Here is a 16347-nt window from a genome sequence, read left to right as displayed (position 1 = left end):
ATCCATCAATGTCAGTTGTTTTAGCCCTGCTATGCCTACTGCTATGAGTGCCTGCCACAAGCGAAGCTCGTCAGGTTCATTTTCACACTGCTTGTGAAGCACTGTGATAAAACTTTCAGGCTTGGCAAACACAAGCATAGTTAATCTGTGACTGAAAGATTACTGAGGATAGAGTGGGCCATTATCACATGTGTGCAATAATATACATTTTTAACAGCACATCTGCTGGACTGGAGAAAATTTGAAATTTAGCCAGGTAAAATTTATTTTCACAGCTGAGAAACGCAAATTAGCAAACAACAGCATGTGTTTGACTGAGGTGCTTCTTGGATTAGATCTGATGGATCAGCTTCCTTTTTTTTATTGAAATTAAGCACCTTATTTACATTTGTCATACTTGCCTGGTTTTAATTTTATTTTTTGAAGGTTTGATAATCGTTTATCACTAAACGTAACTTCTGGAATAAGGGGAACTGTTTCTCAATTAAAAGGGCACGTAGTAGATAAAAGCAAAATGATTTTAGGCTTAATTCAAGCCCATCACCTGTCTCAAACACCCACACCACTTTCTCTGCAGCTCTCGCAAAATTGCAACAGTGAACAGTGATATTAGATTTAGTGCTTCCATTCATCTGCCGTGAGTTTTTACCTCAGTAAGGCCGTTTCCTCTTAGATCCAGTGTGTGAAGCAGAGCACTGTTCTCCAGACCCTCCACGTTGGCCAGGTGGTTGTGAGAGCAATCCAGGTGGAGCAGTGTATATACATCTCTCATCCCTTTGGTGTTGATCAGCTGGTTGTGGTTCACTGACAACCTCTGTAGCCTCCTTACAGACTCCAGACCAGCTAGGAAGCAGACAGAATATATGCAGAAAGCAGAGCATGAGTCTTAAAAGTTGACATGATACAGTCTAAAAAAAAAGTACAGTCTGTACATGGAGTCAAAATTGCAGTTTTCACTGCAGAGTGAATGGTGTGAAGTCCTCAGCAGGAAAGAAGAGAGATGCTGCCCTCTTGTGTTAGATTACATTACATTGATTTTTTGACCAGAAGAGGAAGTTTAGTTAAACCTGGAGGGAAACTTGGAATTCCTGATGTTCATCTATGATAGTCCTTTAGCATGTGAGGTAATAAGTAAAATGTTGCATGAAAGATTTCGGGAATTTTAGATATTGTTGTTTGTTTTTTTTCCATTTTCACGTTTATTTCCTCAGGTTTGATAAGCTCTGAATGTAGTCCTTTAGAATTTCAAATGAAATATATGTAAGAAATGTATTGTAACTGCAGCATGTCTTTTACCAGGATTCTGGTGTTAAGAGCCATAACTTTCATTCATTTTGTTAAACATAAAGAAGTCCAAATGCATTTGACATACTCCATAGACTCTTTTTATTTTGAAGTTTCACACTCATACTACTTTCTGTGTTTACATGGAACATGATGGCATCATGCCTGTTCTCAGGTTAAGTGAATGCTACTCTTTTTTGAGGATTTTAGACTTACCAGGTGTTCGGATCAGTCAAGCGTTATCTCAAGCTGCTACACACACATTGTTAGCAAATAAGTATTTAAAACACAAACACTTTCAGACATTATACTGACGAAAAAATTAATCAGTTTTTCTTTTTTGGGGCTTTTTTCAATAGCTGTCAGTGTTTCATGAGTTCTCACCAATACGGGTGATGGAGTTATGCGAGAGATCAAGAATATCCAAATTCTCAGCACCATTTAAACCATGGATGGAAGTCAGCTTGTTGTGGGCAAGTTGAAGAACTCGTAAGCTGCTCATGTTTTCACAATCCACAAATGAGATGTCATTTTCCTAAAACAAAACAAAAGCAAAGCTGTTGTGACTGAAATGACTGAAACAACATGATAAAAAATCACAGTAATGACTAGTTTTTTGTTATTTTTTAACTATATAATCACCTGTAGGTCAATGTACCAGAGCTCTTGTAAGTGGTTGATACCTTCCAATGATTTCAGTCCACAGCGTCTGAGGATGAGCGACTGAAGTTGAGTACACTGGGCAAGGGTAAAAAGGCTGCAGCCAGGTAAGTCCTCCAAGGTCACGCTGGTAACCTGAAAGAGAGCCAAACATATTTCAGCGCTTATGGATCTCAAATGAAAATAATGGGTTCTATGTGTGAATATTCTTTCCGAACACAACAAACATTTAAGTACAAAACATTTTCATCAGTGTTCCTGGATCACAGCTAAGCACACAGTATGTTACCTCCTGCAGGGATCTCCAGCCTGTGGACTGAAGCAGAGTGTGTGGGCACAGAGGGGGCAGACTGCTACCCTCTGCCACCCTCCTTGGCCCTGTCCTACTCCGGACTGATCCTTTCTGCTTCCTCCTGTTCTGGCAGGACAATTTAGACCAAGGGATGCATTCCTTCATCCACAACAGCCTCTTCTGCTCTGTGTGCTCTGGAAGGCCTGCAGGCAAAAAGCAAAAAGAAGTGCCAGGCTTTGCAGGATCTTGCCGGTTACTGGTTTTATACACAGGGATCTGACTGATGTTCTTGTTTAGGTTCTGTTGTTTTGCAGTTTCAGAGCTGACAGGGTCAGCTGTAGATTCACTCTGCAGTGGATCAGCACTTGAGGTCCGCGTGGTGTTGCCTCCTGGGTGTGAGATCCTGCCAGTATTCTGAGATTGCATGCTGCTATTTTCTCTTTCCTTGTCTCGCAGCTCATTCTTACTTATGACTCGTTCTTTCACCTCTTCTTCTACTTTCCTTTCTTCTGCTTGTATGTTTTCCTTCACCTCATTTCCATAATCCTTTGCATCTTCCTTGTTTCCTGTCCCATCCTTCTTTTTTCCTATACTAAGCCCCTCTTGGTGTTTCTGCAACTCTTCTTGCTTCTTTTCTTTATCTTTTTTCCTCTCATGTTCCATTTTTGTGTTCTGGTCTTTATTCTCACAAATCTCTGGCTTGAGTTTTATTACTTCATCTGTGTTTCTATGTTCTTGTTCTTCATTCTGTTTCATTTCTTCCATTCTCATTGTAATCAGCTCTTCTTCGTTTGTTTTAGTCTTTTCCTCCTTCCTCATCATATCTTGATTTTCCAAACTCTCCTCATCGTTCTTTTTCTTTTCTTCACTTTCCGTGAGTTGCATTTTGTCATCTATTCTTTTATTCTCATCTTTTCCCCTGATGTCTTCATTCAACATCTTTTTCTTCATCTCAGGCTTTTCTCTTTGCTCTACCTCATTTCTTTCCATCTTATGCTCTGTAGTTTTTCTCACAATTTCCTTTCTTGTCTTCTCTTCCTCACCTCTGTTATCTATTCTCTTTTCTTCCTTAATACTTCTTATTTCTTTATTTTTTGTCTTTTGATCTTCAGTCATCTTCCTTCCAGAAACCTCTGTCACATTGTTTTTGACATCCATTATTCTTGTTTCCTCGTCCTCACTTTTCCTGTTTTTCTTTCTCTCCTTCTGCTTTTGCTTTATCTCCTCCACCTCTTGTATCTCTCTTCTCCTCTCCTCATCCTTGATTTCTTCAATTTTTCTCTCTTCCTCTTTCTTTCTAATCTCTTCTTCTTCCATTTTCTTCTTTACCTCCTCCCTTTGCCACAGCTCCTTTTGCTTCTTTTCTTCTTTATGTCTTAATTTTATCATGTTTTTCTTTTCCTCTTCATCCAATCTTTTCCTCTCTTCCAGTTTCTTCCTTTCCTGTTCTTCTTCACTCTTAATTTTCTCTTCTTCCTCCTTCATTTTTCTTCTGTCTTCCTCTTCCTGCTTCTTTTTCGCTTGCATGTCTTCATTTTTCCTTTTCTCTTCTTCATTTTTCCTTTTCTCTTCTTCATTTTTCCTTTTCTTCTCTTTGTTTTTCCTTCTCTGCTCTTCCTCAATCATCCTCCTCTCTTGCTCCACTTGTTTTTGTAAGTTACCAATCAGTTCCTAATAAGAGATGATATTTATAGAGTTACAAAGAAACTAGTTGCCTCATTTCTTTAATCTATTCTTTGAAATATATTAAGCAAACTACATGGAATTTACAAACATCACAAAAAGTATTCAATCAAAATGGAAAAAAGCATCTATAAGTACTAAATTTAAGGTGTGTTTTTGAGGACCACTGATTTATAAATCCAGTATGTTCAGTAAATTGATTCTACCAAATGCTGCGCTGATAACAAATACCCAAAAGTATATCAAATGTCTAAAAATACAATGGTGAGCCTGTGCACTACGTTACACTGCACACAAATTTGAAAAAAATAAAAAATAAATTACCTGCTGAAGCAGCATCTCCTGCTCAAGTTTTTCCTGGGCTCTTTTCGCCATCACTTCCAGTTCCTTTTCATGCAGCTGGAACCAGAATAAATAAAACACAACAGGGTTAATTAATACAGCCATTTTTGCTGCATTCTGTATTTTCTCTGTGACAGTTTGCCCTCCGTACCCTTGTCTGGGGGTATGAAACATCTAATACTGAGACATCTGAATGAATACATTTATTTTCCCCACTCCTTAAGAACACAGTAAAACAACAGGTCCCTTGACTTTAGTGATGAATGCTGTACATACCAGCCTGTACCACACCATACCAGCCCATCATATTATCATAATACAAATGTTTGTCCTGAGAATCAGAACAGAACTGAGGGGGAAAAGGCTTTTAAATATGCTGGCCCGGTTTTCTGGAATAATCTACAGAAGGGACAGAAATTGTCAAAAATGGTTACCATTCCTGGAGTTTAAGTTCGCTTTAAAGGAGCGAGAGAATAACTCATGCACCAATCTTGCTCCTGCCACAGTTACTGTAGAAGCACAGGACTGCAATCACAATACACTGCACTAATTACCAAAATGCTGCAGTACTCTACAGCTTACACAATAATAATCTGCAATCTATCCTAATTATTATTTTTTCTGTTCTCAAACTGTTCTCCCATTAGGAGCTCAGTCTGCGTGGAGTTCGTTTTTCTCCTCCTCTCACCTCATGTTGTGTATTTTCGTTGTTTTTCTTATCAGCCTACCTCTCTGACCTGTCTTCCCAATGTGATCTTTGTGTAAACTATGTTTGGTTGGAGGGTTCCTTTGTTACTACGCTCAAATCAGTGTTCCTCCATGTGCCAGTGAAAGCATGACCACTGCTTTAATGCTGTAAATAGACTGTAGAGTCCAGGCTAGACAAGCTATCTCTTATGTGTTGTGCCATTTCTTAAGCTTGAGGTTGTTTAGTTTACCTACATAATTCATCTCAATCTTCTTGGTCCTTAACTGCGTACACGATATTACTCTGTTTAAGGCAGAGGACACAATCCTCGGGGTGGACAAACTTTTGAGAGTTTTGTTTGGAATTTGAAAGCCACAGAGACACAATGTTATGAAAACATGTGTCACTGTTGTTCCGACACTCCAGACACATAAGGAATCACCAGTGGTCTTCACTTTAGATGACACTTTAGCACTGCTTAGTTGTCTTCCCAGCGTAGTCAAATACCCAGCTGGATAACCACATTTACTCAGGCTCTTCTTGATATGATGATCTTCTGCTTCTCTGCCCACTGTGTCTTTGGGGATGGTGTTCTCAGTGTGTCACAGTGTCCTAAAGACACACAATTTTTGCTCCAGTGGACAATTACAGTCAAACCTTTCATATCCTCTGTGGTGAGCTTGATCGGTCTGTGGACTAAGTCTGTGTACTTACTAAGTAAGGTATCATCCATAAACATAAACAATGGCTCTGTGGTGCACCAGGCTATCAGAGGCCTCTTTTCCACTTCCTCCATATCCAAGTAAGGCTGGGTTATGTAATTACCCTGAAGAGTTGGTGGGGGCAGCTGCATGTTTTATTACGTATGTGGACATTTGGTACCAGCTTATTGTTTATTCGTAGTAATTATGGGATAGCTGCTCTACCACCTGGATCCAAAAGTACTATGTCGAGGGGAAAAAAAAAAGTCAGAAGTAACTTACTTTCTCTGCCTCCATTATCTTCCTCAGCTCCTCCTGGAAGTTAATTTCTCTTTTTTGCCTTTCCTCGTTTTTATGCATCTCCTCATCACAGTGTTTCTCTTGTGCTATGTCATGTTTGCTAAAGTCCCGGGCCAAATATTTCTCAGTCTCCCAACATCGATCTGTTCCAGCTCCATCTAAGACAAATACAAAAATGTAAGGCTTCAATGGTTCAGCAAGCAAGAAAGGAAAGCCATGCATATGTAGTTCAAATCAGGCTCAAAGTAAGACATGCCTTGCCTCTCCATTGATTGTTATGCACTAATAACAAATAACAACCAAATTTCCTGCATAAAGAATGATCCAAATCTAATCTTCCATAAATGTGTAAGGCAATGCTTAGGGAAATGAGAGGCAATGCGTTTTATTTTAACTTCTTTATTTTACATTTTTTCTAAATTTACATCAGTGACGTGGCAGTGATTTTGAGTCCATCTACATTATATATGATTTAACTAAAATATACCTCCAGGAAGCTTGATCACCATTAGCTTTATGCTTTCAGTTGCAAATTTAAAAGTCTATTCACAAGACAGGATTATCTACCTTTTCATGTTACTAAAGTCGTGAGTGACAGCAAATTCTATGAAAATAGTGAGGTCTTGTGGCGAACTATGTTACCTTTTACCTTTATTTTGAGTGTATTATGGGTGTATTATGCAACATCAGAACTTCAGTAACCTCAAAGTTGTTCACTTTTCTGGCCATTTCTAAAGTTTTGGCTGTCTCTCTGATAGTTTTTTTTTTCTTCACTTTTTTCACTCACTTGCACTAACATCCCTTTTGGCCTGATATTATAAATAATTGAAATTACAGTATAAAGCTATAAAAACAAAAATTAAACACATTGAATTGACTTGAGATATTATATCTGCTTCATTTAAAATAAAAAAAAATGATCAGGCCTCACATGGCCACTGCTTGTCAATCAATTATCCCATTAAATTTGAACCTGGGGGAAATAGGGGACTGTGTATGAAAAGAGCTGTAATTCTTTAACAGATTTTGTAAAACCTCTGGGATTAAAAAAGAAAGTCTGTGTCAGGATCTGGAGGTTTGACTGGAAAGTTCCATCAGGCACCTGAGTCCCTTGGTCTCCACCCCTGGGTGGAGCCCAAGTTCCATCAGGCACCTGAGTCCCTTGGTCTCCACCCCTGGGTGGAGCCATCATCTCTCCTGCAGTCCTGCACACCTGAGGCTGATTCTGGGTAATCAGGCTGAGGATTTAAGCTCCACTCAGACTCTCCTTTGCTGCCAGTTTGTCAATGACCTCATGTTGGTATCGGCGCTAAGGTTTTTCCCATGCTCTTGCTACTTGTTTTGTTGCCTACTTTGGTTTCCTGTGCTACAGTTTTCCTGGACCTTCTTTGCCATTGCCTTCAACCTCAGCTCTCCTTGGATTATCTTCGCATTCTAGAAAAATACAAAGAACCTCACCTGCCTGCCCTCCAGCCACCACTCACCACCTCAGACACAGCGGCACTCAGGTCAGCCAGCCTTTGCCAATACTCACCTGGATTCTCACCGCCTCTGCCTCAAAGCCAAGCTCACCCTGACTATCAGTAAGCATTGTCAGTCATTGCCACCTCCGCTAAACACCCTGCGTCTGGCGCCTTCTTAACCTTGTTCTCCTTTCTTCCCAGATGCACCCGCTCCATCCCCGTCGCAACCTGCCAATTCCCCCTTCACCCCCACTGACCCACGGCCGCATCATTAGTAACACTTTGCCACAAATTCACCTGTTGACTTCATAATAAAACACTGTAAAAACGTTTGAGTCCAGTTTAGATATTGGCCTGTGTACTTCAAGCACATGCTGGTTGTTTGATCTACAATCAATTGTGGTGATGTACAGAAGCAAAACTACAACAATGGTGTCTTTGTTCCAAACAATACACATGTACATGTTATCTACCTTCATTATTAGGCCACATGGACATATTGTGAGTCAAAGGATTTTGTGTCACTATTCGTGTTTGAAGAAGGGACCCATCAGCCTTTTTTTCCTCATTTTCTGTTTCACCACCCACCTGTATCAGTAAAAAGAAATCATTTTTAAAAATTAGGCCACGTGACATATTTTATCAGTAATAAAACAACTGAGATTAGACCGTTAAGACCAATTTACCTGTTCATTCACTTTCACCATATCTTTGCTGACTTCATTTGATAGCCTCATCATATTATCAGTGGAATCTGATGGTGTGAAGTCTGACATGGAATTCAAAGACAGTGCAGACAAAATCCAGAACGGTGAGGAGATAATCTCAGCTTTATCACCGTACACATTAGTTAAATGCTGTAAGTTATTACTTACCTTCAAGTTCCTCAAGGATAAGTTTCTCACAAACTGCTGCTCTAGTTTTTGATGTTTCAAAGTAGCTTAGAAGAGCTGGTGGGAAATTATCTGAAGCCTGCGGTCAGAAAACAGGTTAATTATTAGGTCTGCTTTCGCCACAAAAGGAAAATGTTAATATAAGCAAGCAATATTAACAATATTAGCAAGCATTGTGGGGACAAAAGTGAAGCAATAACTCTTACTGATACTAAATCCATTGTCTATTCTGCTTATGGGTCAATCGGTTTCCTTATTGATTTCTGATTAATTTTAAAGTAGGCCAGCAGACGTTCAGGGACAATGCAAAAGTAGAAAAACAAAGTAAGGAAAAAAGGGTCTGTACTGTATGTGACTCACACATACAAAAGCTCAAAGGTTTTGGGGTCACTGTGTTGCAATTATCGTTTTGTTTTCTAAGCAGCATTCATAAATGGCATTACTACACTTAAAGAGATATTAGTCCAATGAACTGGAAAATTTGGTACCATTTATTTTTATTTGGAAGAATTTCTCAAATCCCATCCATACTCACTATATGAAAAAGCAATAGTTGGGATGTATGGACAAAGTCATAAGGCAGTAAGTGGATTTACGGAGGGTCAGCTTATGTTGTGCATAATTTATCTTCTATCTATTATCCGTTTAGCTTCGCTGTCCTGTTCAGCGTCACTCTAAGCTCACGTGTGGCTCTCAAACGAATCATCCTGATGCTTTTGTGGTAGAGATATAAATTAAGGTGTCTACCCTAACAAATAGCTGCTAATTTCCACCTCTCTGGGTGATAGAATGTATGCAGAATTGGACAAAAAAAATAGTAAATGAAGAGAATATTTTGGAGAATAGCGGAAACATACATGCATGTGCTGTATTTTTAGAACGAGGCCCACACCCTTACCTCTTCTTCCTGACATGAAACATTTTCCTGTTCTTCTTCAGTTTGGTCAGAGGTGAATGGCTCATCCAGCTCCAGCATGACGATTTACTTATCTGTCAGAGCAGTGAAAATGAAGGCATTAGACCAGCGGTCCCCAACCTTTTTTGCGCCACGAACCGGTTTATGCCCGACAATATTTTCACGGACCGGCCTTTAAGGTGTCGCGGATAAATACAAAAAATAAAACTAGTACCGGTACCGAAAAAAATAAGATTTATTCATAACACACGTGAAAAGACCCAGGAAAACCGAGTTAACGATAAAAACTATAACAAAATAACGCTGAAAACCGATAAAAACCCTGAAAACCACATATTTCACACCTGAGCCTCAACTCTCGCGGCCCGGTACCAAACGACTCGCGGACCGGTACCGGTCCGAGGCCCGGGGGTTGGGGACCGCTGCATTACACGGTCTGCTAAGTTTCAGTTGCTGAAACCATTTACTGTAATACTTTTATCCAAAGTACTCATATTTACCGTTAAGTTATACGTAATTATTTAAAATGTCCTACCTGGATACAGCACTAGTGCTATACTCGCAAGCTTAGAAGAACTTGGCTGAAAGATCCTCTTGCGTCTAGACGAAGTTCTGTCTCTATGGAAACAACGCTGTGAACTACGAAGTCTCGAAAGGGACTTACCGAACAAAACGCAAAAGAAAAACTAATTCATATTTTAAATGGAAAAAGGCGGCTTACATTTTGTTTTTAATTTTTTAGACTGCATTTGTTGTATTGACGTCAGTATTTTTATCTTCATTCTTCATGTAAACACCATTAGAAAAGGACTCCTTTTCTAATGGTGTTTACATGAAGAATGAAGAGGGCGCTAATTTAGGCATTTTTATGTGTGGCACATACATTGTGTCCTTAAAAAAAGAAGAAGAAAAAAGAAAATCACAACGTGTTGCTTGCTATAAAAATGAAATGATTTCAAAATGCCTCAAACGTTGGCTGCATTTTAATAATTCTATTCTTGAATTATTTTGATCCTTGGAAACTTCCTAACGCACGAGACAAAGAAAAAAGAGTAAATAAGCAGGCATTTATTTAATTTTTTACATCATCAGTTTAAATTTCCCGTTGATCAACAGGCGACCAGAACAGAGGAAAAAACTACCACAAGATGGCGATCACAGCTCTAGAAGAAGCCCCTTATAATCCGAGACAATACACCAAAAGTTTCATCTTTTAATATCAAATTCTATCAAATTACAGAAAAAAGATCTGAATAAAAATGCTTTAATTTTCAATACACTTATAGCATAACAATTGTAGATCTGTCTGGTCAAGTCCAACTAGAAAACATTGAAACAATAATTGATATTGTTGCACAGTTATTGAAAAAAGTTGCACAGAAGTTACAGAAGCAAAATTATGAATCTGAGGTCAGCAAAGCTATTTGGCTACTTAGTGTGAAGAAAATGTAGTGTCACTGACTTGTGTGGGCATTCTAACAGCCAGCAAGGGGGGGGTCAGTGAGCCCGAGACCTTGTAGGTGAATCACACGACCAGAGGGACAAAATCTGTTGGGCTGCTAACAATGCGCACTTTTTCCATGGCATTTCTGATCACAAAGACCAGTTCCTCTCTCCCGTGGTGAGGGCTTTGCACTTGTCCTATAGTCTTCTCTTTGAGGAGATTCCAGTGGCCCACACAGGTTTCCCATACACATTCCTGATAGCTTTCTAAAAGGAACCCAGTCTCCTTCCTGATAACTTTCAAACGAAGAACAGCTTGTCCTTCATCCAAAACTGTTTGGTCAGGAGACACAGTGAGGCCTGTTCTCTATTCTAATACATGAAAACAAAACAGTGGAATGGCGCCAGGTCCTTTAAAAAGCAAAGCTGAATTACACAATAACAATGAAACACGGCCCATCTACAACCCTACTGTGGCACAAGATCAACACCTTCACCGTTTTGTACTTTGATAAAAAGTCATTATGGGTCATAGCCCAACTTCAGTGCTTAGGCTGACGGGGAGCTACAGGACAGTTTGGTGCTACTGCCGTTGTTGGAGTCAAACTGCCTGTCCCTTATGTTGTATTAGGTCCCCTAAGATTCATTGACCAAGTTCAATTGCTTAAAAAGGCTCCATCAGCAAGCCTTGTCTACTCCAATTAGAGCTAGGCCCTTTGTCAGTGGGCAAGGTGTCCGGCGCTTTTGTCCAAGTGCACGGAACCCAGACAGCAGCCAGACAGGGCCAAGCTGTAGATTTATGCAGCAGATTACACCAGTCAATAGCGGCTCCGGCCCAAACGCAGCAGAGGTTTAGATAGCACCCATGTGTTTACACTGTCAAGGGTTTTCTGTTACTCGTCTGTAGCCATTATCTTGGCAGCCATTGAGCAAATCGAGCCTATCATTTCCATCTGAGGGATTTGACGAAAGAGGGATTGGAGGAAAAAAGTTGCCAGTATCCCAACTAACCTTTAACTTAACTTAGTGCACATCACAAAGGTACAATTTGCAATACCCGTGTGTATTTATTAGTGATTAATGCAATTGATCTGAAGAATTAGACGTCATGCCTGAAAACATACATTTTATCTATTTTGCAGACTTGAACATTCAGATTACTGCTTCAGTGAGATGATAAAGGAACTCGACCTGATGGTAATATACTATGTGCATGTGATGGGGAAAATGTTAAGCAAGCTAATCCTGCACAAATACCTCTGCAAGCTTAACGCCTTGTGTTGCGTTCTTGCAAGTATCTGCTGTCATATCACGTCTTGCTTGTGCAATCATTACCTGCGGTACATTTTCAAAGCTGTTCCTACACAAGAGTGGCTCAGACTTGAGAAGTTCAACCAGGTCATCCCAGCATCCTCCTAACCAAGCTTTTCTTCTTCTCAGTGGACTGACAACACAAGTGAACTAGTCAGACTTCAAGGCAGATTTGGATTCTCTTTCAAAGTTAACATTATGCTGCCATTGTGAGTTTTAGTACATCTAAATCAGCTTCAAATGACTGTGGGATTATTGTTGCAATCATAAATCCACCTAAGAGGGTTTGGTGAGGGTTCATTTGGGATTAGCTTAGTCCATTACAAGTGACTTAAAGTAATAGTTGTGCTTTTTTCATTTAATACTTAAACAACTCATCTCTCTTGTTTGAACTGTAAATTCCAGGCTTTCCAAAAAACTGCAAGCATGTTCCCTGCGTAAGTTTAACATTCACACTTCGAAGAACAGCCTGTATCAATGGTCATGCTGACAGCCATGGAGCAAAATGAAATATATTTCTTTTGTTAATTCCACAAAAGAGTTGAAAATTATGTATCTACTGAGAATGTCCTGAGCTAAATTATTCTGTATCAGCCTACAGCATGTAGTGTACAAAAATCCACTGTGTAGAGACAGAATGAACAGTGGCAAACTGTAGAGGACACTAACTGCTATAGTTCTTCCAGAAAATAGTACTTTTCTGCATACAAGAAATTCAGAATAGAGGAAGAGGGCATGAGACAAAAAGCTGTGATTATTGGTCACTTACATCTTGTCCAAACAGAAAACTTGTTACAATTTTGAAATGTACAAAAATATAGAAGCAAAGGCATGAGTGCTTTCATTTTCAGTTATATACACTAAAAGTAACTTGCCTACCTTCTTATCGACTACTAGTCTTCATTTTAATCTTCAAGGTATTCATTTATTAAATAAGTTGTAAACATCTACTGTTTGGATAGTTTTTCAATCCACTTTGGAGAATTTGAGTTTTGCATGTCTTGAGATTAAAAGAACTGTACCTACTATTGGAATAATTTTTTATCCTTTGCACCTATTTGAATTACCAAATGGACTAAATTACAGCATGTCACTGACTTTGACATTACAAAATCGGCAACCACATGTGCCTTAGAGGGATTTTTAAAAAAGAAAAAAAAACATGATGAGAGCACTTGGCTCAGGTCTGATATGTTCTGTAAGTCCCATGACTTGTTCTTGGCCTTGAGCACAGGACAGTTCCAAGGAAAGAGAAAAGAGGAGGCGTTACTGCTGTTAATCCTCACTTTGAAAGAGCATCAAATCCAGCCAACAAGCCTCGTGTATCCGTGTGTGTGTCTGTGTTTAGTTGTTTCATGTGTAATTCTTAAATGAGCAGGTTTTTTTTCAAATGCAGTTTCATCTGCTATAGGAAGTTAGAGCCAAACCTTAAATTCTTAAGACTTGAATGTGGGGTATAAGGTATGATTTATTTGGGCAGCGTATCACATGAAAAATTTGTCGTTTTTATTTAAGCGAATGCCAGTTTTCCATAATAAAAAAATGTAATTAATTCTGCATCCAGAAACCTACATGACCTACATGATTTTAACTATTTAGTTATTTCCCAGTATAAGCTTTATTGGAAAGTTGAATGGAAAAAAATCATCAAATGTTTATGTTATTAAAAATGAAATGAAGAAAGGCTACAAACATAAAGGCAAAAAAGAGTGGCATATGAACAAGTAGTAACACTAGTGGTACCATTTTTCTACAAGCAGGTTCTATTTTTTGTGTTAAGTGTATTAAACCCATACACAAAGCAGCTAATCGCAATTGATATCCAGGTGAGGTGCAAAAAGAAAGAACAACAAACTGTTGCTCTGCTATATGTAGCCTGGTGTGAAAAACTCTCCCCACCTGCTCCTAATTTGTTAGTTTTTTTAATTTTTTGCCACACTCAAATGTTTCAGGTCATCAAACAAATTTGAATATGAGACAAAGGTATTGCAACTAAACCCAAAATGCATTTTCATCTGTTAAGGGAAAAAGCTATCTAAACCTACATGGATGGCCCAGTGTGAAAAAGTTAAGTGCCCCCTAAACCTCAAAAAAACGGTTGTGCCAAGAACTGCAATAACTGGCAATGAGTATTTCACATCACTGTGGAGAGATTTTGGTCAACTCTTCTTTGCCCACTTGTTTTAATTCAGTTATACTGGAGGGTTTTTGTTTGTTTGTTTTTTCGAATTAACAGCCTGTTTAAGGTTGTGCCAAAGCATTTCAATCAGATTTAAGTCTGATCTTTGACTAGGACACTCATTTTGGCTGAACATAGGTGGATTATCTGGTGTCTTTCAGATCATCGTCCTGCTGCTTAACTTTAGTGCAGTTGATCTTCAGGGCACGAACTGATGGTCGGACATTCTCCTTTGGGATTTTCGGTTAGAGAGCAGAATGCATTGTTCCATCAACCACAGCAAGTCGCCCAGGTCCTATGCAGCGAAGCAGCCCCAGACCATAAAACTACTACCACCATGTTTGGCAGTTGAAATGATGTTCTTTCATGAATTGCTACTGTGGCAACATGAAGAAATAACTCAGGAATAACAAATCACGTCACTTGACGAGTTATGTTCCAAGGCTGATATTTCTACGCCATGTGGGCTGCTACTTGGAGTGGGGCTCTTCTGATGGTAGATTCACTCCTACCACTGCCTTCAACAAGGTACAATGAACATACTTTATTTTACTGGGGTCATTTACAGATGTAACAGTATTCCTGGACACCGGCAGAGTATAAATTATGCAAAGTCCTATTAAAACGTTCACACTTCCAGACGGATGATTGGGGATAGTATAAGATTTCTCAGTTAGGTAAAACTTACAAAGTTGCTGGATCAGGGAGCTTTCAAATTTGTGTCCCTGAATGGATGCGAAGAGGTACACCAAACTTTGAGAACCACTCGGTTACAAGGACACGGGCCACTGCAGCAGCTCATTCTCCAGCACATTGTGAGAAGAGTCCAACAGAGTGTAATCAATAGCAAAATTTTCATTTGGGCAAAAAGACAACAACTGTCCCATATAGCTTTGAGCAACTGGTTGTGTGTTTTTTGCAACTTGAGAATGTTCCCATGCCTGACACCAGTGAGCTACCTCAGCAGACATACCTGGCCAGTAGCACCATGAACATCTAGTCCTTTCCAGACCTTTATGGTCGTGGTCCTGATGAACTTGAGTCAGCACCTCCTTAATTAGTACATGAGGCAGCAAAAGCTGGAGCACCACCTCAGCACCTTTGGGGCAATGAACTTAAACAATTAAACAAACAAACCTAAGCTAAAACACCAGGATTTCATTTTATCACAGAATCGGCCTGCTGGAGGGCATGGTGGTGAGATGAGGCAAAAACATAATGGCAGCTTGCAGCACATTAACTGGTTCCAGCTACAAGGCTCGTTGAAGGGGTTCAGGTAGGGGTGTACAAGGAATCATGGCTTTTATGTCCTGCAGACTGGGCAGATGCTGGCAGAATAAGTGTCTCCGTTCGTATTGCTCCTTTCTGACTTGTACTTTAATTCAAAGTCAAAAAGACGAGTTGAGCTTCACAGCACTGTTCAGTAGTCCCAGGTTTAGCAGAAGACAAATGACTAAGGATGTTCTTGTCAGTATAAAAATTACACTTGTGGCCCAACAAGAATTTTTCAGTCACGGTCCACTTACGTGCCAAAAATTGGCACACAGAAATCTGTAAAAGGAAAGCACTGGTGCTGTTGTGAGCTTAGTTTTTTTTTTTTTTTTTTCAACATTATGTTTATTAAAGTTTTACATATATACATACATAAAGTACATACACAAACAAATTTACACGATAAACGAAACACAAGGTACATTCAATGAAAGCACTTGAGTCCATGAGACCTCTGACAGATTTTAAAGAATAATTTTCAGATTGCAGCATATGGTTGTGGTCCTGTACAGGGAATAGCTAGGCTGTCCCTGTCTCACACAGTAAACCAGATAGATCTTTATTCCCAATATACTGGATGTAGCGCCCCCAAATTTTCTGGAAAATTTCTTGTTTATCTTTTAGAGTATATGTAATTTTCTCTAATGGTAAACATAAAGACAATTCTTTGAACCAATGTGAAATACTTGGTTTGCCAAGACTCCTCCACGTTAGAGCTATCACTCTCTTTGCTTGTAGTATTCCCATGTTTATGAAGATTTTTTCAAAATGATTTATGTTACACCCTACAGGATATAATCCCAGTAGGAAAAGTTTGGGATCCATCACAAGTTTAATTGACAAAATCTCCTTTATCATTGCTCTAACCTCTTCCCAAAACTCCTTTATTTTTGGACATGACCATAAACAGTGGAGCAATG

At 39.3% G+C, this 16347-nt stretch overlaps 1 protein-coding gene across 1 annotated transcript in view; it reads right to left on the bottom strand.

Moving 5' to 3' along the window:
- Positions 1-9860, bottom strand: part of lrriq1 (leucine-rich repeats and IQ motif containing 1) — a 37036-nt gene extending 27176 nt beyond the window's left edge. Inside the window, exons 1-11 of the mRNA XM_084934214.1 lie at positions 9758-9860; positions 9205-9296; positions 8289-8385; positions 8100-8182; positions 7887-8001; positions 5933-6108; positions 4244-4318; positions 2234-3907; positions 1927-2079; positions 1669-1819; positions 650-843 (exon numbers count right to left, since the gene is read on the bottom strand). Coding sequence (XP_084790340.1) covers positions 650-843; positions 1669-1819; positions 1927-2079; positions 2234-3907; positions 4244-4318; positions 5933-6108; positions 7887-8001; positions 8100-8182; positions 8289-8385; positions 9205-9282 — 2796 coding nt within the window. The 5' untranslated portion in view covers positions 9283-9296; positions 9758-9860. The remainder of the gene's footprint in view (positions 1-649; positions 844-1668; positions 1820-1926; positions 2080-2233; positions 3908-4243; positions 4319-5932; positions 6109-7886; positions 8002-8099; positions 8183-8288; positions 8386-9204; positions 9297-9757) is intronic.
- Between the last annotated feature and the right edge of the window lie 6487 nt (positions 9861-16347).

This window comes from Perissodus microlepis, chromosome 7 (genome assembly GCF_051167445.1).
Source record: "Perissodus microlepis isolate ML-2025 ecotype Zambia chromosome 7, ASM5116744v1, whole genome shotgun sequence".
Lineage (NCBI taxonomy): Eukaryota > Metazoa > Chordata > Actinopteri > Cichliformes > Cichlidae > Perissodus > Perissodus microlepis.
Note: the sequence above shows the minus strand (reverse complement) of the source record. Positions and strands in the feature narration are given on the sequence as shown.